This window comes from Zonotrichia leucophrys, chromosome 3 (genome assembly GCF_028769735.1).
Source record: "Zonotrichia leucophrys gambelii isolate GWCS_2022_RI chromosome 3, RI_Zleu_2.0, whole genome shotgun sequence".
NCBI classification, from domain to species: domain Eukaryota; kingdom Metazoa; phylum Chordata; class Aves; order Passeriformes; family Passerellidae; genus Zonotrichia; species Zonotrichia leucophrys.
This window is the reverse complement of record NC_088172.1, coordinates 17,302,876-17,324,267: the sequence shown is the minus strand read 5'-3', so window position 1 is coordinate 17,324,267 and position 21,392 is coordinate 17,302,876. Positions and strand designations below refer to the sequence as shown.

The window sequence follows — 21,392 nt, the reverse complement described above, 5'->3', positions numbered from 1 at the left end:
CATCCCAGCCAAAACCAGCACCCCTGTAAAATGTTTAATTCCACTTTGACTTTGTTGTTGACATTTTGTATTACAAAACTTCCTGGGTTATTCCTAGTAGTGTCACTGAAAACATCAATACCATAGAATCCCTTTTTGCAAAAATACTAAGCCTTACCTAAAGCCCACCTAGCCTGCAACTAAAGATTGGGGTTTATTTTCACCCATACTGGTGCTACTGGAAGAGAGTTCTGGAAACTCATTCCTCTGGCACCTATAAATCTTCCTCTTATTTCCAGTTTGGGTGAGGTAACTGACAGTTCCTGTATCACAACATAGTCTTCATCACTAAAATAGATGTCCTGAACTTATTTTTTCCTTGTGCTTTTAAGGAAAAATCATAGAATTCAACAACTAATAGGGGTAATAACATTTAAATAACAACACTTTAATTTCCTGGGGCTAATTTTTCCCTTTTACATTATTCTAATCAGCTCACTTACCTTTTCCTATACAGATTCTGGTTTTAATTATTTTTTTCTGAATATGTGTAATTATATACAGTATTTTAGAGGAAATAGATGTTTTGAATGTCTTTTATATTGGGAAATATACTTCTATAGTTTTGTTGGCAATTCCTTAGTAGCTCAGGCCTAAGAAACAGATTTGTCCTATTGAAAGTCAGTGCATATTATAAGTTCAGGTTATAATTTTTGGTACAGTTTATCAGTATAAGTCAGCATCTAAATAAGCAGAGCTGAACTTCACTGATCTCTGCCTTTCATTCCTGTTCCTGTGTATCCTTTCCCTTTGGCCAGCACCATCTATATTCCTATATAGCAAAGCAGACTGAGAAATTTATTCCAGTTTTCTTTCAGCTGGTTTTCCCATCTTACAATTCCTGTACTAACCTCCTTTGTTTTTCAACTTCACTAATCCCTTCTCACTTGGCACCATATAAACACTTCACTGACATAATGGCAGATCACCACCACTGCAATTTTTCCAGAAAATCTGCAACCACAGCCTGTGCCTAATATACAAGTAAGAAATCTTTGGTACCCATGTCCAAATTCAAGGGGCACGACACCACTTGAAGTGAATTTTGTGGTGAAATGAACGAGCCCTAGAAACTGTTCAGTCAATCCATGGTCCCGTGTTGGCAAGCACGACTGGTTAATGAGAAATGAGCCTCAGGTGAAGTGAGAAGATCATGGTTAGACGGTGTAGAAGAACAGATGGGGCCTGTGATGTGGTCCTGCATCAAATGAATAGCATGTCTCAAGAAAAAGGAATAGGAAGCAAAGTCAAAATGGTATGGAAAGAGAATGAGAGGAAGACACAAAAAAAAAGGAGAAATGGAGCAATGAAAGGAAGGGGAAGAAAAGAAGAAAATGGACTGCACAAAGCCTAATATTTGGTCCACTATGATATTTCCATCACCATCCCAAAGCAATACACTGAAAGGGTTACTTTCCCACCTCAATCAGGGCTGTACAGAGGTCAAAATACTGTCTTGAGTCAGGACTTGCCTTTTTAACAGGTGTCATGCTCGAAGTACATATTCAATAAAATCTAGCACAATGCCAGTTATGAATCAGCTCTCCCACTCCCAGTATTAATAAAATTTGTGGGTACTATTTATTTTAAAAGACGCTTATAATATATAATTTTAAAGGCACCCCATGTAGCACATAATGGGGCACTGCAAATTGGTTATATAATAAGTAAGTAGAAGAAAGAACAATATAAACAGTGGTTTGCAGCCTTGACCCTATGGTGTTTCCTGCCACAATGAAAGTAAAAACACATGTTCCCTGACAGCCATCAAGCACTTTGTCACTGCTGTTGGACATTTCGATGCCTTAGGGCTTGTCTACATGCAAAGCTATGTTGGTTTGTCTGGGTTTAATTTGCTGCAAAGGGCTATGTGAATTCTTATTTTGACCTAAATCAGACTGGCTTCAGTTTAGTTCAACAAATTAAAGGTCAGATAAAAGCCAAATAACTCTGTTGATTAGGACAATCACTGTTCCAATCAATTGCTTACAATTATAGTGCTGCCTGTGCTAGCAAAAGCTGACTTTCTAGAACCTTATCTTGATGAAGTCTCACCTGATTCCTCAGACTGTCTTAATTGAGTTAAATTGTGCCTGAATGGTCCTTAGGATCTAGTGCCACATGGTTAATGTCACCAAGTCTTTGCTTCTGCTGCTGAATGCAGAATATATATCAAAAATAATCATTTCAGTGGGGAAGTACTGGTTACTCTGAAACTTAACTTTTTTTTTCCACTACCACACCCAAACACAGGTACTTCTCAGCATACCAATGATGGCAGAAGCAGGGCACAGAGCACTCCAAACTAAACAGGTACATCATACACACACTGAGAAACACTTGGGGTTCCCTTAATTCAAAGCCTGCAAGAGCAATTTTACCTTAGTCTTGCTGGGTTAAGTGCTTGGTAAGAATATTTAACACCGGTGCCCAAACACAGGGAAAGCTATATGCTTAGGGAAATGTAATGGAAATGAAGAATTAAATGGATGGAAAACCAGCCAGCATTATTCCAAAGAAGATTGTGCACAGAAGTAGTTATACCAGTACACTAATAGTAGGACAATTGTAACACTGTAATAACATCAGTACATTTCCTGAATCTTGCTGCAGAGAAGCAAAACTTGTCTTAGTTTTAGAAAGGCATGTCAGCATCCTTATTTCCGAGGAAACACTCCAAGTACTTCCTCTTCAGAGGAACAGCTCACAGCAGAGGTTTCATTTTGCAATTTTGCAGTACTAATTTTAGGCCAAGGCAACTCAGACAGGCATAAGGTAAAACTTCACCTAATTGCACCAGCACTGTCACAAACTATGTGTCTCAGAAAACAAACCATTTGTTGCGAAGGAAGGCTCTGCTAGGTCACCCCACCACCTGAAACCTCAGCTACCCCAGAAGCAGCACAACCAGATTGGTGTTTTGTCTGCCTGGATGCTGCTTTGGGTGAATTAACAATACATGCCATACACCAAACATGTACAGCAAATCCTGCTTCCAAAGGATGGGAAAGTTTGTGGGGTTTTTTTATACCATTAGAGAAAGTCTAGCTCACACTTCAGAACATAAGCAAAAAACACCAAAGTGTTAAAACTTTATGACAGCATAGTCATAATTTTGCCTTTCAAAGACAACATGTCTTCATGTTTATGGTTAAATTACCAAAATTAGACACAGAAAACAGAGAAGTTACATATATTTTGGGAGTTATAAACTTCTGTTAGCTTTCCCACTGTGGTGACCTGTAACACAGTTTGTTTCAATCAGGAAGCTGCACAGGAAAAGAGCTATGCTCTTCCCAGCAGCAGCTTTATAGTTCTTTGAACCTCTTCCCTCACCACCCTCCTTAAGCAAGAATGTGCTTTATGCAACTGCAAGGAAACCACTCGGTTACGCCGTGACACAGATCCCGACATCGTGAGGCCTTTCCGTGCGTGTCCTTAGGTGCCACCTCGGACTCCCGCACGCTCCCTGCTCTGCCCTCACCATGGAGGCCACTAAGCGCACTTTGCCCCCGATTTCACATGCAGACAAGCGCCACGCGGACGTACATCCGCCGCCCGGGCCGCCCGCCACCTGCGCTAACAGGAGGCAGGACAGACCCATCGCCCCTTTTGTGCCCCCGCGTCCCAAGGGGACCGACCGGTCCTTCCCAGGGTCCCGCCGCACCCCCATCCACACCCCAGCCCGAACCCTCCCAAGGGGGATTTAAACCAGACCCCGGAAGCCTACCCTGCTGGCGCAGTGCACGCCGGGAGCTGTAGTCCCAGCTCCCCAGTGGCCATCCTGCATTTGAGTGGCGTGGGGCAGGGCGGGGAAACCACGAGTCCCGTGAGCCTCTGCGGCGGGGGGGGCCGGCGTTTGAACCGGCGGCGTTGTTGTTGACGCCATATTGCTGGTGCGGGGGTTACGGCCGGGAGCGCCATCGCCGCCGCCATCGCCGCCGCCCGGGCCCTTCCATCGCCATCGCCCCGCATCGGCCGCCCCGCACCGCGCACCTGGGACCAGCACCGCGTCTCTCGGCACTGCTCGTGTCCCGCCACCGGCCGCGGGCGGAATTTGTCCCGGCCGGGCAGGGCGGAGCGGGCGAGGAGAGCGGAGATCCAGCTGGACTGAACCGGGGTTGCTGCTGCCGCTGCCGGGGCCGCTCCCTAGAGAGAGGCCGGCGGGGAGGCGGCGGAGGCGGCCCTGACGCAGCCGCCCCCTCCTTTCCCTTCCCTCCCCCCCAGCCCACTCCAGACAGCGGGGAAGACGCCTCTGGGCAGGGCCGGCTGCTGCTGTCTCCACCGCTGCCCCTCGCTCCGAGCCCCCTTGGCCGCTCCGCGCCATGGCTTGCGGCGCCACTTTGAAAAGGACTCTGGATTTCGACCCGCTGCTGAGCCCGGCGTCCCCGAAGCGAAGGCGATGTGCGCCATTGTCAGCCCCGGCCTCAGCCGCCTCCTCCTCCTTCGCCGCCGCTGCCTCCTCCCCGCAGAAATACCTGCGCATGGAGCCCTCGCCCTTCGGAGAGGTGTCGTCCCGGCTCACCACAGGTGAGGGACGCGGCACTCCTTGCGCCCGGCAGCCCCCCCGGGGCAGTTCGGCGGGGAGGGGGCCGGGAAGGCGGCCGGGAAGTGGGGAGGAGGAAGAAGGGGGGGTTGGGTGGGTCTGGCGTCCCCCTCCAGCCATTTTCTGCCGGGCTGTGCGGCTGGCAGCGGCCGGGGCGATCCCTGCTCGGCTTGGCACCGAGAGACACAATAGAAATGGCCGTTTGCAGCAGGAGAGGAGGGGGAGGAGGAGGAGGGACGGGGAGGAAGAAGGGGGGGCGGGTTGAGCCGATGCGGGCGGGTGGCCATAGGAAAGGGGTCGGTGAAGGCGGGGGGTGAGATGAGACTGGAGAAAGGCACCCGAGCGGCGTGGGGGATGGGGGTGCTGTTGGGGGAAAGCTCGATCCTAGGAAAGGAGGAGGCCGGTTTTTTTTTTTTTTTTTTTTCCTCCTTGTACCACGGGAGCTTGGATGTGGCAAGGAGAGCCGCAGGGGCGAGTCGGGCTCCGGAAATGCTGGGGGCGGCGGGGACAGGGGGTGCGACCGAGGTGGGGCTGGGGTCGGGAGTCGGCGGGGCCCCACGGATCCCTTCCTCGCAGCCATTATCGGTGGGTCGAGGCGGCGGCACCTCCTCCCGCTGCTCAGACATCGGGGGAGGGCGAGGGGGGCAGGGCGGGGAGGCCGGCCTGTCATCCATCACCCGCAAAACGCCAGTGGGAAAAGGCAAAAGCGAATAAAACAAAGGGGTAATCCCACTTCCCAGCTCCTTAATACGGGCTATCGTCCCGGGTAACCCATTCTGTGGTATCCTTAAAAGTTCCCTAGGAAACCCGAGCGTTAAAAGCGGTTGTGTGCAAGGGTGAGAATTGCCTTTAGGGCAGATAAAATGGGATCGGGCGGTCTCCTGCTCTCGTCTGGGAGACGCAGGGCAAGACCGAAACCCTTTCACATTTTTAAAGGTGCGAGAGATGAGTCAACCGGCGGCCCTAGAAGCTCGAGGTCTGCTTGTGTAATGGTTGTCAATTAAAAATCAACCGAGTTCTTTTTAGCAGCGAGTAGCGAGAGAAGAAAGGAGCGAATCTTGGTCGGGCACCAAGGACTGGTTGGCCCGCGCCGTGCTTATTCCAGCGGGCAGCTCCCACCGCTGCTCTCAGGGACGGTGCAGCTCGGCCATAGCGCCGAGGTACGGATGTGCCCGTGTCCTTTGTGTGCAGGGGAAAAAAAACCCTCTGCAGTTGTTGCAGCAGAATTCCTTCCGCTGTTGTGTTGGGTACTCCCTTTTATAACACGAGTTAGCTCTAGGTTACCAAGCACTAAGTTTTAATGCTCCAATTGCCATCTACACGTAGGACAGTGCCTTGTTTCAATATTCTTAGTTCGTAAAACGGTACCCTACAATGCATTTTTTTAGCGCTTTTACTCATATAATAAAAAATTGCTATGAGGAAATATAGAGGGCATACAGAGTAAAACTTGGCATCAGTGCTTGATATTTTTTTGAACCTCTAGGAAAGGATCTTGAATGAGTCAGCGGTCTGGGATGAGAGTTGTGATGGATGGCACTCCCTGGTACAGCGAGGCATTGCATGTACTTTGAAATAGATATTTAAAATCAGACCTAATTTAATTATTTTAGAGGATAAGTATTGCTTCTTTGCAGTGTTTTCTTTTGATTTCTTTGGGGTTTGGAGAGCTTAGGTTATGAATATTTGATATAAATATTGTCTGGCTAGTAAATATGTATTGCTGAAAGGAGGCAAATCAATAAAATTTTCAGAAGAGACAACCTAGAGCAGTTTTTGAGGTAATACCTAAGCTTCCACTCTAACCATTCTGGAGGGCTTAAAAAGTGAAATGTTACTGAAATTGAGCAAATACAGGCCTCTTTGTCTCCTGAGAAAATCAGAGGTGCAGGTGGTAATCCATGTGAAAAGGTGATTGGTGTACAGACAAGGGTTATTTTATGTATAAAAAATGTGTTTAATATAATGAAGAGTGAATGGCAGTAAATCAAAATGTCTCCTACAGCACTTGAATACTCCTAAGCAAAACGTGAAGCATTTATAAGTTGTGCACGTTTACATGGGTTTTGCTTAAAAGCTCCCTCTGTGGTTTCCGTTAAGAAAAAAAAAATCTTTATACTGTGCTGGTATAAATGCATCTGTTAATCAGCTTGCTTAGCTTTAAATTTCAGTTGAATTTGGTGGTACTATCAACTATATATTGTATATATTTCATTTCAGCCCTCACTAAGGAAAAAAGCGCTCATAATTTTAGAGGCCTGTTGAAAGGATGTCTGTGATTCATCTAATTCTGTAAATGTACCTGTGAACTAATAGTTAGCATTTTTCCTGGTAGCCACTTGGAAAAATCAGATGGTTTATTCTAGAGCTCTGACTTAGGTTGAGGCCTAGTGTGCTGCAGAAATATGTATTGCTTTCCATTAACTCTGAAATGAGTTCCCATGACCATTTCTGATGCAGATGTCTGCATTAGGGTCGGATAAATCTTGCTGTATGTGTGGAAAGAATTCCAGTCCAATTTAAAAAGTGTTACCAAGTCAACATTCCATGTTAGTTTTTGTGTTGGGAAATTTATTAATAACAGCCAGAATTCAGTTGACTAGATTTAGGCTTTTCTCAGCCTGTTACTGTAATCCAAGATTTCCAGCACTTAAAAAGTGTCTGTCTGAATTTTGTGTAATGAAAATGAACGTTCATATGAAGCCAGAACTCCGGATATAAAGGACCTGATGCTTAGACTTTAAGTTCATGCTTAAACATTTTTCTTCTATCTGATACTCTGACCTGATAATGTTTTAACTTCACACAGTGGAGACCATATCAGCACCAGGACTTCTTACCACATCGTTCCTCATTTCATAAATGAATTATCTGGAAGTAGAATGTTACAGATGGATGGAGGGGTGTGTGAGGAACTGAGAATACAGTGTGGTAGTCAGATGAGAAAGCAGCTGTCTGTATAGAGTGGTCATAGACAAATAACCAATGTCTGCTGGAGAGAGGATAGGCTTATTCAAGATGAAATTTATCTCTCACAAGAGTGTTTTAATATTTTGTGGTTATTTGAACAGCTGTTAGGTCACTTCCAGTTTCTCGGTGAATTTGGCAGCCAAACTGTAATTGTGGCTTTGCAATCTGTACTTTCTGTGGAATTGTGCTTACTGGCTTGAGCCATACTCATGAGTACATTTGCTAATTTTTGAGTAGCATTATTTGCATGCAGAATGATGTTTTTTAAAACTGTGTTCACTATAAGCAGTGCAGAACATACCTGCCTGGTGTAAAACTGGTTTAGTTTTGAAAGAGTGGCTGCTCTTTAATATTTTTCTACTGCTTGAATACCAGAGATGAGTTTTAGTTTCATGTAAGTTCTAGCTATAAATGAGACTGTTTTGTGTAATCAGAATAACTGCACCTGGGTCTGGATGCTGCCTATGTGTTATGGATGCACTTGTTGGGTTTCCTCTGAAGTCCAGAGGATGCTTTTCTGTTTCAGAGCTGTTAAATGAATTTAAGGGTGAAAGGAGAAAACATTGGCAGTATTATTTCTATGTTCTCTGTTGGGTTTTTGGAACCATTGTTTGCAGTTTTACCTGGATGAAAGATTGTTTGGGAGTGGGGAAAAAAAAAAGAAAAAACTGCACTTAATTTTTTTAAATTCATAGGCAGGTTAGTTGTTGAAAACCTGCATGTTTGGACATTTCTGAGGTTGAAGCTACAGTGGGAAATACAGTTGAAAGAAACTGGGGGGACAAGGGAGAAATAATGTTGATCTTGAGGATGTAAATATCCTAATTCCTGGTACATAGAAACACTGAAGACAGACTGAGATAGCAAGTTTTTTTTCCACACTTCATCCAAAACCAGAGGTAAACTTGAAAGACTTCTATGCAGTCAGAAAGGATGAAATCATTTGAAAGTCCACCGACTTGAGCACATGCAATTTTTCCTCCATCTGAAATATTCATCTGCTTCAACACTTCCCCAGCAACTAACTAATGTTGCAGACTAAAACCCAGAGTGGGCGGAGCTGTTGAGAACAGGCCTCCTGTGAGGGACTCTTTACAAATAGAAGGTAGATAAATTTGCCTTTAGAATGTCCTTTTTCTTTCACAGAAAAGTCTGGAAAGCGATTGATGTAATTGACACAGTTTTTCAAAGTTAATGCTAGAAAATGTCTTTGACCTTTTTGGATAGGAGGAACTGTTCGTCTTCCCGTGGGCTGTCCTCCTACGACCTTTGGGTTGCCCTCTTGAGCAAACTGAACTACTTCTGTCTGAAACTTGTCAGGCAATGGCCAGGCATAGGTTTGGCTTTTGAATGAACAGATCCAGTGGCTTTGGAATGTGACATATTAGTAGTGCTGCATCTCTTTCTGCTTAATTTCTGTTTTGTTAACTTATCCACATGTGTATTTATTCCTAAATTGTCTCGGTGAAATGCCAAGTTTCTCATTGCGCTCCAGTATTGCAGAAATCATTAGGATTTTAAAAACCAAAACATTCCCACCCCTTAAAGAAGTCATGTAATGGCTGCATCTGGCCTACATAACTTAATTTATGAGAAATTTCTGTATAGATGCCTGTGGTGACTATAAATGTTTAAGAGCCTTGGTTGTAGATGTCATAAAATGTTGAAGCCCTTTTTTTGTTTCAATGGCAAGTCTGATAAATGCAGTGTGACAATTTTTTATGTGAAGGGAAAGATGTAATTGCTGTGTCTAATACATTTTGCATTGCTTGATTTATTTTTCATTCCTCAATCCCTTGATCAGTAGAACTGGGACTTCCTGAAATAATACATTTGCAGAATGAGCTAATGCATATGTGAGCATCCAGCTTGTGGGAGAACCAGAATTTTTGTCAGCCTGAAACCTGGAGTCACTGAATCTCCTGAGGTGGCCTGCTCTGTGCCCAGTGTGTGGCAAGCTGCTTCTGTCCCTTCTGGAGCTGTGAGGTGCCAGCATGTACCCGTTATCAGTGTTTTCTCTCTGCCTAGGGCAGGCTCCTGTGAGGGGGAGCATGCTTTCCAAAAGTGTACATCCTGTTACTGACCTCTTAACGTGCCTGTTTGAGAAACATGGCTGGAGTGGTTGACTTCTGAGACTAAAGCAGGAGAGTAAGAAGGATATTTGGGTTGTTTTAATTTCTGTCTCTGCCAGGGTTCTCTGGTTAAGTAGAAAAATACCCTGAGGAGTTCCTTTATCCATTGCTCTGCTGCAGTGCTGCCGTTAGGGGAATCTGGCATCTTAAAATTAACATTGTATGTCAGTAGTGTGGTAGTGTGACCAAAAGTAGGAATGTAGGCAACATCAACTAGGTGTTGAATAAGGTTGAAGGCCTAATGGAAATGTTATATGTTCATTTGAACCAGGATGGTGGAGCAGTTTTGCTTTAACAGAAGCTGAAATCCCTAGAGATGTATGCCACTGACATCAGGATAGCTTTGATTGATTACTTGGAAGAAATCTCAGGCATGGTTCAAGTTTGAATGCATATGTTGAATGGTGACATTGCCAACTGAAACCTGAGCTAAAGGTTCCATTTCAGGCCTGGAAGACTGCTACTCTGATTGCAGCACACTGAGTCACCTTCCTGTGTGTTTTGCTGAATTTTCCTTTAGTTAAATGAGAGAAGTCAGGAACTGTGATGTGAAATTGATAGCTTAAAATCAAGCCCAAAGAAGAAAGTCCTTCAGGTGAAACAACCAGCACCTTCATATTTGATAAGCAGTTATTAAAATGAAGAAAATAATTGTTTGCCTTTTAAACTTTCTAAGTTGAACTGCCATTTGCTTTGTACATAATTTCTAGATAATTACAGGTCAGGGTGAAATAATTAGATGGCAGAATTTTGAAAAATATTAACTTGACTTCTTATCATGAATTAAAGAAAGTAGGAAGACTACATCACTCCTTGGAAGTGAATATTTGGCTTTGCAATCCATTAGTGTGACAATTATATTTCAGATGTCAAACTTGAAGTCTAATTTACCCTGTTCATATTTCATCCTCTCTTCATTTGGAAATCTTTGTTCTGCGAATGGCATCTCAAGTTCTGAAAGATCTTAATGCAGAATTTAAAGTACCTGTGTACTCAACTTTATGCTCTCAGTACACAGCAAGAAAAAAACAAAGAAGAGTATCCATGTATTTCATGATATTTGGGTATATTTGACTGAATCCCTGATGCCTTCGGTGGTCATGGTGAGGCGATAGGTGAGGCGATAGCAGTTTTCATTTGTCGTTCTTGATCTTAGCCTTCAACCTGAAAGAGCAGGGGGGCATAAAACAGATTATTGTGTAACTGGTAGAGATTGATAGTGATGTTGAATTTGAAATGCTATTTATGAAGTACTAATTCATTTCTGTGTCTTAGCAGTGTGGCTTTTTCTTGCTGCTACAGCATATTGGCAAGTCTGGTTTCACTGAGAGCACCTGTGCCTGGTGTTTCCTGTTCAATAGCTCTGTGCTTTCAGAGGCTTCTCTAACCAGTAAAAAACACTGAGCACAGGGGGCACACTGAGATTATGGAGAAACTGAGGAGAGGCCACAATGATGTGTGTTTCATCATATTAAATATATTCCTTTTGTAATCTCAGATCAAATCATTGTCTGAAATGATTTGTACAATATTATTGTACAAATGTAGGATGTATTTGAATGTACAATATCTGATTTGAACTTCAGTGTATGTTCAAGATGGATGAAAGCTTCTGTTAAAAATATCTAATAAGTTGTGATATACGTGATGCAAGTTCTCACTTAAAATTTATAGTCCTAAAGAAGATGATAGATTTTCTTTAATGAGTGTACTTTCAGATTCTAATTTTTTACATATAAAATAATCTGCTAATTAAAATGCATGTCATTTTTTAAAGGACAATTTGGGCCTCCACACTGAGGCACATAAAAAACTGCTATTTGACACCAGTTCAGTGCACATTTTAAGTCAGTTGTGCACTGCAGAGAGAACAGTCAGAACTAATTGGAGAAGTTGAAAAACTGAACTTGAAAAAGCAGGAAGGTTTTCTGGAAGCAAAAGTAGGTTGGATCTACTGATTCTAAGCTTTGTTTAACTGGGTCAGTTTTAAAATTCTTTACAGTTGGATGTCTGCTGTTAGGTGGTGTTCAGAAGTTTTCTGGTTTGCACTACCTTAATATTTCATGGCTTCCTGCAAGTGCTGAGATGCTATAAAAATGTTGTTAATATATTTGTGTGGAATTACAAAACAGAACAGTAAATGGGAGAAGTAACTTGGTGCATTTAAGCAGTTTCTTACTGTATTAAATTATTTTAATTTGGCATTCAGATTTTCATTTAAAATGAGTCATAAATATTTGCAGGCTTACATTTCACTTCACAGTGAAATAGTTTTAAGTCTAAGATTTTATGCTACTGTAAGTTAATAAGAATGTCTGCTTAGTCTTTGCTGATATAAAAATGTGCCTGCTTTATTTGAAGCATGTGAGATGTCATTGAAAGTTTGGTGCTATGTTAAACTTGCATTTCTTGGCTGTTGTTCTCCCTTTTATAAGAGGTGGATATGGGAAGTGTGAGAAGAGTCAGTCTCGTTCCTGCTCTCAGCAAGGTACTGAGAATGCCTTGCAGTCCAGTTCTCTGTGCTGAGCAGCCGTGCCTTAAATCTTCTACGTTAGTCTGAATGGAGGAATCCCATTTTCCAACCCAGGTTATGGGCATGCTTGGCAAGTGTTCAGTCAGTGCTTAACATTTCAGGCTTTTTTTCTCCTCCTTGCACTGTAGTCAGTGTCATGTTTAAATAGTCCTTTCTCTTTAACTTTGCTTAGTTCTATACCTTCAGCTGAAGTCATAGTAATGCCAGCTGTTAAAGTGATTTTGTCAGGACGGGGATCTCCTGGATACGTCAGTAGTGTTTCTTGAGATTTTTGATTTTCACAGCAAGATTTGAAGGTGGTAATTTAAAAAGTGTTGCCAAATTAGAAGTAGATGAAATTGCTGTAATATCATTGAGACTTCTTGTCCACAATTCAGTATAATTCAGAATAGAGTAATGTATCTTTGGTGCACAAATCTTGATTTTCTGTCCCAAAGTCCACACCTGATTTCTCTGCCTCCTCTCCCTGCTTCCCCCCTTGCTTTTCCTCCTTCTATCCTGGCTGGTATGTTAACATTTTCTCTAAGTTATTCCTTGTTTAAATTCTAGGTTTTGTTAGGACTGAGGGAGACATAGCATATGATTATTGATTTAACTCTTGCAGTTTCATCAGTTGACCAGAATCTGTTTACTTTTTTTGTCCTTAATGATTTTGGTGGTTAATGTGGTTTGAGAATGTTTCTGCAAATATATGAAAGGAGAAGTGTAGAAAATAGTTTTATTTAAGTTGTTACACCTGAAATTTGGCTAATTTTTTTGCAGTTCACATGGAGTTCAGAAAGTATGGCCAGGACCAAGTATTCATAGTGAAGCATGGTCATGGTCTGATGTTCTTCAGTTAATACAGATGCAGTGTGAATATGTGCAGTCATGTTTGTCACAGTGTGAACATGCTTTAGGACAGATGATGACAGGAGCTAATTGGGTTCCCATTCAGAATTATGCAGTATCACTGGAGCCAGAGCAGCTCTTGATTCTGAGGAGAAGTGTTGTTGTGCCACCATAATGCCATTGGGTACAATATTGTTAGGCCACTCTCTGAGTGGTGTCTGTGTGCACATGATCACCTCTGCATGGGATTCTGTTTCATTTTGGAAGCCTGGCTGCATCTTGGTTTAAGATTATTTATTTACTTTGGTACTTTACACAAGAGTGTTTGTATCTTGTCCTACAGAAAGTATGAATCCTCCATCCCCCTGCACCACTTTCTTGTGGTTTCTTCTCTTAATTTACCTGCTGTGCTTTTTTATTACTGTTTTATTACTCTCTTCTGCATTTGCTGCTTCTTTGAACCATATTACTGACCTCCCATTGGAGAGTTGAAAATTTTACAGCTGCAGGCTTGGGATTGAAAAGGTATCAAGTCCTTAATCAGTGGACATTATCCAAGAAGCTCCTTTGCTGACACACACTTCTGTTGACTCAAAACAGTTTTCTCTGTTTTTGTAAATTGGAAGTCTCTAGACTGACTCATGGAATTGAATATGACAGTATTTAAACAACTGAACTGAGAATTGTGTTTGCTTCCACTTGGTGTAGCAGAGGCTTCAGTCACTGACTGAAGAAGGTGGTGGCTGAAGGTACCTGCATCACATGGTTCCTTACCAGAAATGTTCAGATATGGAACCTCAGCAGCACATGGATTACAAACACGAAATTTGGTTTAAGTTTTCATGGTATTGTATTGGCAAAATGTGACAGAAGTAGGAAGGGTCTGAGTGGAGTCCTTTGTAACTCTGACGTGATCCTTTGAATTTATATGTACCTGAGTTTTGGGAAGTTGTCCTTGCCAAAAAGTCTAGAAGTGTCATTGGAAGCCAGTTGTGCAGGTATTTTTTTCTTGAAGCATTTGAGCATTTAAGAGTTCTCATAAAGGATGAGAATCTGTGGAAATTTCTTTATAGGAAGAATATAAAAAATAGAAAATTTCCTTTTTTTTCTTGAGTATTTTACATTGCTAGATGATATGCAATTATGCCACTGATGCACCTGAGAGCCATTTGGTATGTGGAATTTCAGAGAGAAGGCACACAGGATTGGTAGTTCTGTTACAAGGATTAGTTTTTCCCTTATGATTCTACAGTGGAGATGAGATTATTTAAAAACTTGCTGTACTTCATTCATTGCAATTAAAAGCTGCACTACATATTGCCATACTCCTTTGAAAGAGGCTGTTGATCCATCCCCTGTATTTTATTTGGATAAATTTGAGACTGTCAAAAATGTTGTGAAAGGCTTTTGTATTTTTCCTGTCAGTTTCCAACTCTCATATTTTAAGCAGTAGATGCTTAATGCATGTTGTCTAAATGGTGTTTTCCTCTTCAGTGTGCTGCCTGTAGGACAGCCTGCAGAGAGGAATGGCATGTCACGTGGCTGTTTTGTTCTTGAGTGTCTTGTTACTCTTAATTCTATGAGTGATAAATGCTGTGCAGAAATGAAAGATTAAATGAAAGATTAAGTATATGAAGCAAAGGTAATTAATACAAGTATAAGTTTTATTGACAAATTTTTATCTATGCACATTGTATCATTCCTAAATTTTAGGATGCTGGGTTTTTTTGTTAGCAGTACTCTGGTGCCAATACTTGACCTCAAATAAGAACAGTTTTGCTGGTGTTCTCCTGGTGAAAATAGCCTGGGTTACCTTTCTTTCAATTAGTTTAATGGTTTTATGTCTTAGGTAAGACATTGTTTTTGCAGGTTATGTTTTAACAGTCTGCCTATTCTTTATGATCTGCTATTTATCTACAGCATCTGATGTTTGAGTGGAAATCAAGCAAAATGGTGAAGATAATTATTTTTGGATTTTTTGTTTTTTTCCTCTTTTTAGAACAAATTCTGTACAACATAAAACAGGAGTACAAACGCATGCAGAAGAGAAGACATTTAGAAAATAGCTTCCAGCAGACAGATCCTTGTTGTTCTACTGATGCACAGCCACATGCATTTCTCCTCACTGGACCAGCTTTGCCAGGTACTCAGATAATTCTGTGTAATTTTCCTATGTTTTCTTAGACTCTGCTTGTGTAAACAACTTTTTCTAGTTACTTGGTGGTTTATGGCACCTTGTCACCAGTTACTGTTGTTTTTTGGCCATAAATTGTGTGTAATTCTGCTCTATTCTGTTATTGTGTCAGATTCCATTTGAGTAAATAGTTCTCCCCATTACCTGTTGTGTTATGACACATTCCCACTAGTTACTGCTGCTTTTGTTGGCAGTAGTGCTGTTGGTCTGGAAGATGGTAGCTTTGCATTTTAAAAATTGGTCAGACAAAAACCTGGCGTTGTTTTCAGGGCACCATCCTGCCTGCTGTCACTGATACTGTAATAGGCTTTTGCAGAGCAGCTGTCTTGGCACCAATATCCTATACTATAATTTTTATATATAATAGAAGCTTAAATTTGTGTGTGGCAGCTGCCATGTAAATGGTGTTCACAGTGTTTGCATGATGTTCCTGGGGTTTTGATGGTTGTGAGTGTTGTGCATTGCAGATGTTTTCCTTTTTGAGCATCCAGTCCTGCTTCAGTAGTAATTACGAGGATCAAAATCTTCAAATGTTTTGTAAAGTTCCTTTAATGTAAAAAGTGTGAAAAAAACTGATTATAAAAAACTGGTTCTGGTCTACTTGTAATTGTAAATTGGTATGCCCAAATATTTACTCTTAGGTACTTCATCTGCAGCATCATCACCATTGAAAAAAGAACAGCCCCTGTTTACTCTCAGACAAGTTGGAATGATCTGTGAACGTTTGCTGAAAGAACGTGAAGAGAAAATCCGTGAAGAGTATGAAGAAATTTTGACCACAAAACTTGCAGGTATCTTACAGTTCAGAATAATATAAGTCAGAGTGATTTTGAAAGCTTAAAACTTCTCTTATTTTTGTTATAGAGTGTATGTTTTTTTCTGACCTAATCTGATGAAGGAATGGGGTTGCATACATGACAGAAAAAATGATGTTTACTCCCTTTGATAGGTTTTTTCCTTCTGTGCTGCTTTGGATAGAAAGTATGACTCTTATTTATTACTACTCAGTGAAGACAGTTTTATTTCAGTTAGAACTTTCTCTTGCTACTGTGTCTGAATTGACAATTTCCCTTTTTTTTCCCCTTCTTCTTCAGAAAGACTGCCTGTAGAGAGCTCTTTTTGAAGGACTGTTTTGTTTTGTTTTGTTTTTTTCCTGCTTGGGAACTGACTTCCTTTTTCTGGAATTTGGCAAGATGACAGTACCTAAGATTTCCCTTTCTCTTCCCAGTACTTAGCATTACACTGCTGCCAGCAGTGTTTGGTATCTGCTTGAGAGTCAGTTCAGCTGTTTTTCTGATGCTCCATGTTGAATTCTTTTAGAATTCAGCTGAAATTCTTGGCACCTGATGCCAGCTTATCTTTCCATCAAGATCATGCTGATGTCAGCATTGTAAAATGACCTTTCTTCAGTTTTTGAGGTCCTTTACTTCTAAGCCTCTTGCTAGCATTTGAGCACCTAAATTCTTGTGCATTCAGAGGTAGGTGCTTTCACAGTATGATGTGGAGTCTAATTTAATATCTAGTGTGATGATAATGAAAATCTGAGCACACTGTTCTGCAGATGTGCTTTTGAATACCTACAGCTGTTGTGCTTCCCACCTGAAAACGCATCAGAATTAAAGTTGGCAGATCTCTTCAAGTGGGAATAAAACCTTTTACAGGCATGCACATGCAGAAAGTCACCAGGCTCGTGGGTTACTTGTTATAGTATTGTCTCTGCACCCGAGATCCTGCCCATGTTCTGCACCTGCTGATCTGCCATTTCTGTGTAAGAAATTGCAATAGTTCTATGTCCCTCTTAAATCTGCGTCTATTTAAAACTATAACTAAAGCCATACTTCTGCTTGGAGCCTGGTGTTCCATTCCAGTGTTGTTCTTTTTAACCTGCTTCAGCCTGATGAATTAGGACTCTATAGAACTTTTTCTCCTAATTTATGTATGTTAGGAATTGAGTAATTTCCTGTATTTTGTTAAATTAATTTCATTTAGCAGGATTCATAACCATTTGAAGACCAAATAGATTTACATTTCTTCTAGACACTTTTGGAGTACAAGCTTGTAGTTCTTAACAAACAGGAAGCCCTTCTGTCAAGTTTGTTACATTTGCTCTGTCTTGGTCCCAAAAGGAGCATTGCTGGGTTTGTCTTTGGGAAAGGGAGGGGATGAATTCTATCTGGGAGTTGTGGTTTAGTGAGATGATTTAGGTTTACTTGTTCTTACCATAGCGCTCACCAAAAGAGCAATTAGGAAGATCATGTTACTGCATCACATGTATTAAGCCAGTAATACATTTTAAATGTTATATGAGAATTTAAAGACTGGCAAAAGAATTTAGACATTCCCTTCATGGAAGGCCAGTTATGGTTGTTATGGTTGTCTGCTGACAGAATGTTTATATCCTTTTCTAAACTTCATGCAGTAAGGTGATACTCCTTGTTAAAAAGTGAAGTCAAAGGAAATATTAACTGGAAATTCCATGATAAATCTCAGTTGAATAGCTTCTCTCAAGTTACTTAACTGAACGTTTGCATCTTGGCTATTTTCTGAACCACAGTTGTCATGTAGGTAGTTAGCCAGATATTGCCCATTCTTTCCTTCTTCCATGTTCCTTGCAAGCAGAGTTGCTTTTCATGCAGAATAAAAGTTCGGTAAATGGAAAACTCAGATCACTGTAATGCCCTGATTTCTCTTCCTGCCTCTGTTACCTGAAGCTGCTGTGTTAGCGAAAACTTGGTTTTGCAAGAGCCTTAGCAAAACACTAGCTTGAAAGGTTTTAAAGAATTTCTGAAGAACAGCCTTTTATAGTAGTTTAATTGTATTTATGTTCGTGTCATTTAGCCACCTGACTTAAAATAGTTAGGATGTATATGATACAGTGATGTAAGTATTTGTGCAGTGTTCACTTATATTCTCAAGTTAACTGTAGGCTGCTCCTACCTTTGGATTGCTTAACTTCTCAATCTGACTGTCACAAGAACGGGGCTTTTCTAATCGGATTTTTAAAAAAATTGCAAAGCCCTAGTTCTAACTAAGATAATGTTACAAAGCAGCTGTGTATGCTGACTTCCACTTTAATTTGCAAGTTTGATTTTGGCCTTTAATGCATACTTCTGGGAAAAGTTGTAGTTGGTGTTACTTTTTGAAAGGGTTTCAGTGCACTGGATCCTTCAGTGTGCTCTTTGTGTTATTTTGTTGTTTGGCTGAAGTCACATGGCTGCTGCAGAGCTGCTGGTCAGAAGTGCAGTGGAGCAGGTGCTGCCTGTGGGCAGGGGGGAGCTGAGCTCAGGCTGCTGTGACTGCAGGCCCTTGGGCAGGGATGAATGAATGTGCTTCCACCTTTGGGGCTGCTGCTGCACTGCTTGCTGGTTACTGACACCCTGTTTACTTCAAAGGTGAAGCTCATCCCTGCAAGAGGATGGGACTTTATTGGGGCAAACCTGTGGGACTAGGAACCACTACAAATCTAACTGCATTTTTGGTTGAAGATTGCCTTCTTTGACCTTGCCCTTTTCTCAGAACACCCCACATTGCTGCACATGTATTTTTCCACAAGGGAGGAAGGGGAATGGAGAGGAGCGGCATCTGGTAGATATTACTCTCCTTGTTCAATTTCCTAATTCTGAAAGGTGATATCCTGCTGATGAGTGCAGTATTAAAACTGAATAAAATATTGCAAATGTATTTGTATGGATGTGTGTATAGAAAGAATAAACTTTCTGGGAGATAACAGTTCAAACAGTGCTTAGTTCAAAGCCAAGTATGTTTCATATAAAAATTTCATTTCAGATAACACAGTTACTGTTTTCATGCAATCCACAGTCAACTGTATGTCTCCCATAGCAGCTGCTTCTGTGATTAGAATTACTCAAAAGTTAGTCACTTAGCATTTATTTCATCCTTTTAGTTTCTTGTTTGCTTTTGATTTTCTGGCAGTCAGCAAATACAATTTCTAACTCTGTAGCAAATCCCTTTCCTGTACTTTTGTGTTTCCATTTCATTAAATTATTTTCTTATATCTGGTAGTGGTAGAAGCAGACAAATTATGTTTCCAACCCTAGTACTGACCTTTATGCCTTGTTTTCTACTCTGCCCCCATTATGGATCTGTAAAATGGGCACACTTCGTTTCTTCAAAATACAGTGTGTGATACTTAGCAAGTGTGAGGTATATTGAGATCTTTGTTACATGCAGCATAATTCTCTGAGTTTACTGCCATCTTTTTCATTTACAGAAGTTTGTATGGGAGAGTCTTTTAATTAAGGGGACATTAGCTTAATTGTTCTGGAGGATAAAAAAAGAAATGGCAGCTATGAACTGTATTAAGTTATTTAAAACTACTGCTAGTTTTGGGGTGTGTTTAACTTGTATGATTTCTGTGTATAAAAATTAGCCCTGAGTATTTTTGTGCTGGATTTAAATGTAATCCTCATCCTTGCAATGTTCCATCCTTGCAGAACAATATGACGCATTTGTGAAGTTCACGCATGATCAGATCATGCGACGATATGGAGAACAGCCTGCCAGTTGTGAGTATCTCTTTCTTCTGGTCCCTGGAGCAGCATTGAATTACCAAGTGTTCAATAATTTACATGGCCATTGTTTGCTGTTAAGCTGCTAGGCCCCAAGGTAAAATATTCAAAACTGAGAATATGGAGTATTGAGATTGAAAGGGAGGTGCGAGAGAAAATGCAGCCTGTGTTTAAAACATCTAGACCTGGTTTCCCATAGCATGCTGGAGTTTAGTTTTGAAACCAGTTTTGATACTACCATAGAAGATTTGCACAGAGCTGATACTTGTTAGTGCTGTCATTAACTCTTCTTTTTTTTTCTCTTTGCAGATGTTTCATGAATCACACTTTCTGCATATGTGGGCTGCCCTATACACCCTGTTTTATTGTTGCAAGCTGTCCCAGTAAAGACTTGCAGCAATGCCATATTTTTTCCCCCCTGTGAACACAGGTTATTTCAAGCTTTTGTCAGTGGCAACCACTCTTATGCAGCAACTGGTTTTGGAGTGCTCCCTGATGTCAGTACCACCTGGATGTGGACCTTTGCTACCTGTAATAATACCAGTGGCCTCATTTGCTGTATCATTACGATTTGGCTTCTTATGTTAATAAGTTTGAAAAAGTAAAGGATTAAAGCTGGTGTTCTAGAAGTTGCCCTTCACTGGTTGTGTAAATAAAAATGTAGAATGACACTTCTGACTGAAGTTAGTGTGGTTTTCATAACTGTGCACTACAACAGAGCTGTAATCACAGTTAAGTTAGAATGTAATCCCAGGACAATTTTAAGCAAATAGCCCACAGTACTGCCTGTGAAATAGTGAAGGAGGGCATTTCTGTATTCCATGACTTTTTTGGGGGTTAAGAATGGGTTTATATGATTTCTCATTTTTGTAGTTTTTATTTATTCTATCAGTCTTTAACAAATGTTTATTGCTGCAATTTTTCAGTGTATCATTGTTTTACTGCCCTTGTAGTACTGGAATTTAGTTGGAAGAATAAAACATTTACTTCTAATCTGTTTGTTTTTAATATGCAGGTGGAACTTTTGCTGTGTATGAATAAACTTAAATCTGAGTGTTTAAATGAAAATTTTATTTACTAGCAATAGTGGGTGGGTCAGTTTTAGATCAGGAGAAGGAGGTGGATTAAAATCTCAGGTCATTCTTCAGAGACAGAAATCTTTCTTACATCAGCTGTAGTGTTTCGTGTTGAGGAAGTTTGTTTGGTACAGAAGGGACACAAAAGTGGTGATGTAACTTGCTGCAGCTGACTCAAACAGCAGCTGCACTTGCCTTCCTTCAGATTTCAGTGACACATTAAAGGAAATCTGTTTGTGAGATAGAGCAGTGCATGTACTGCAAGCTGGAACAGTGTAGCTGTTGCAAGAGCTGAAGGTGTGTAATGCCTGTGAAGGGTTGAGAGCCTTTTTGGATGCATTCAGCTGTTGACAGACTGCTGTGTTGGTGCTGCTGTCTGGGCAGTGCTGGCTCTCTGAATCACTGCACATTTCCTACATGGCAAGTCAGATCTGTGTGTTGTGGGGTGGGAGTATTGCTACCAGAGGCCTTCAGTTACCTGCTCTGGGGACAAGAAAGCAGTTCCAGAATAATAATTTAATCATCAACTGCTGTCTTCTCTA

General features: G+C 41.2%; 1 protein-coding gene across 2 annotated transcripts; it reads left to right on the top strand.

Moving 5' to 3' along the window:
* The first annotated feature begins 3,908 nt into the window (after positions 1–3,908).
* On the top strand, positions 3,909–20,767 carry AKIRIN2 (akirin 2). Of its 2 annotated transcripts, none has more exons than XM_064707508.1 (5): positions 3,909–4,569; positions 15,051–15,194; positions 15,887–16,036; positions 19,700–19,771; positions 20,084–20,767. In XM_064707508.1, the coding sequence occupies exons 1-5, from the start codon at positions 4,365–4,367 to the stop codon at positions 20,092–20,094; spliced, it is 582 nt and encodes a 193-aa protein (XP_064563578.1). In that variant the 5' UTR covers positions 3,909–4,364; the 3' UTR covers positions 20,095–20,767. The 2 variants fall into 2 exon arrangements, with proteins under 2 accessions (XP_064563578.1, XP_064563580.1); XM_064707510.1 differs by having other exon boundaries at positions 4,229–4,569; positions 15,902–16,036.
* Positions 20,768–21,392: the final 625 nt, after the last annotated feature.

Coding starts and splice junctions, on each gene's coding strand:
- AKIRIN2 (XM_064707508.1), top strand. CDS start 4,365: ATGGCTTGCGGCGCCACTTTGAAAAGGACTCTGGATTTCGACCCGCTG. Junction 4,570..15,050: donor GTCGTCCCGGCTCACCACAG/GTGAGGGACGCG, acceptor TCCTCTTTTTAG/AACAAATTCTGTACAACATA. Junction 15,195..15,886: donor CACTGGACCAGCTTTGCCAG/GTACTCAGATAA, acceptor ATTTACTCTTAG/GTACTTCATCTGCAGCATCA.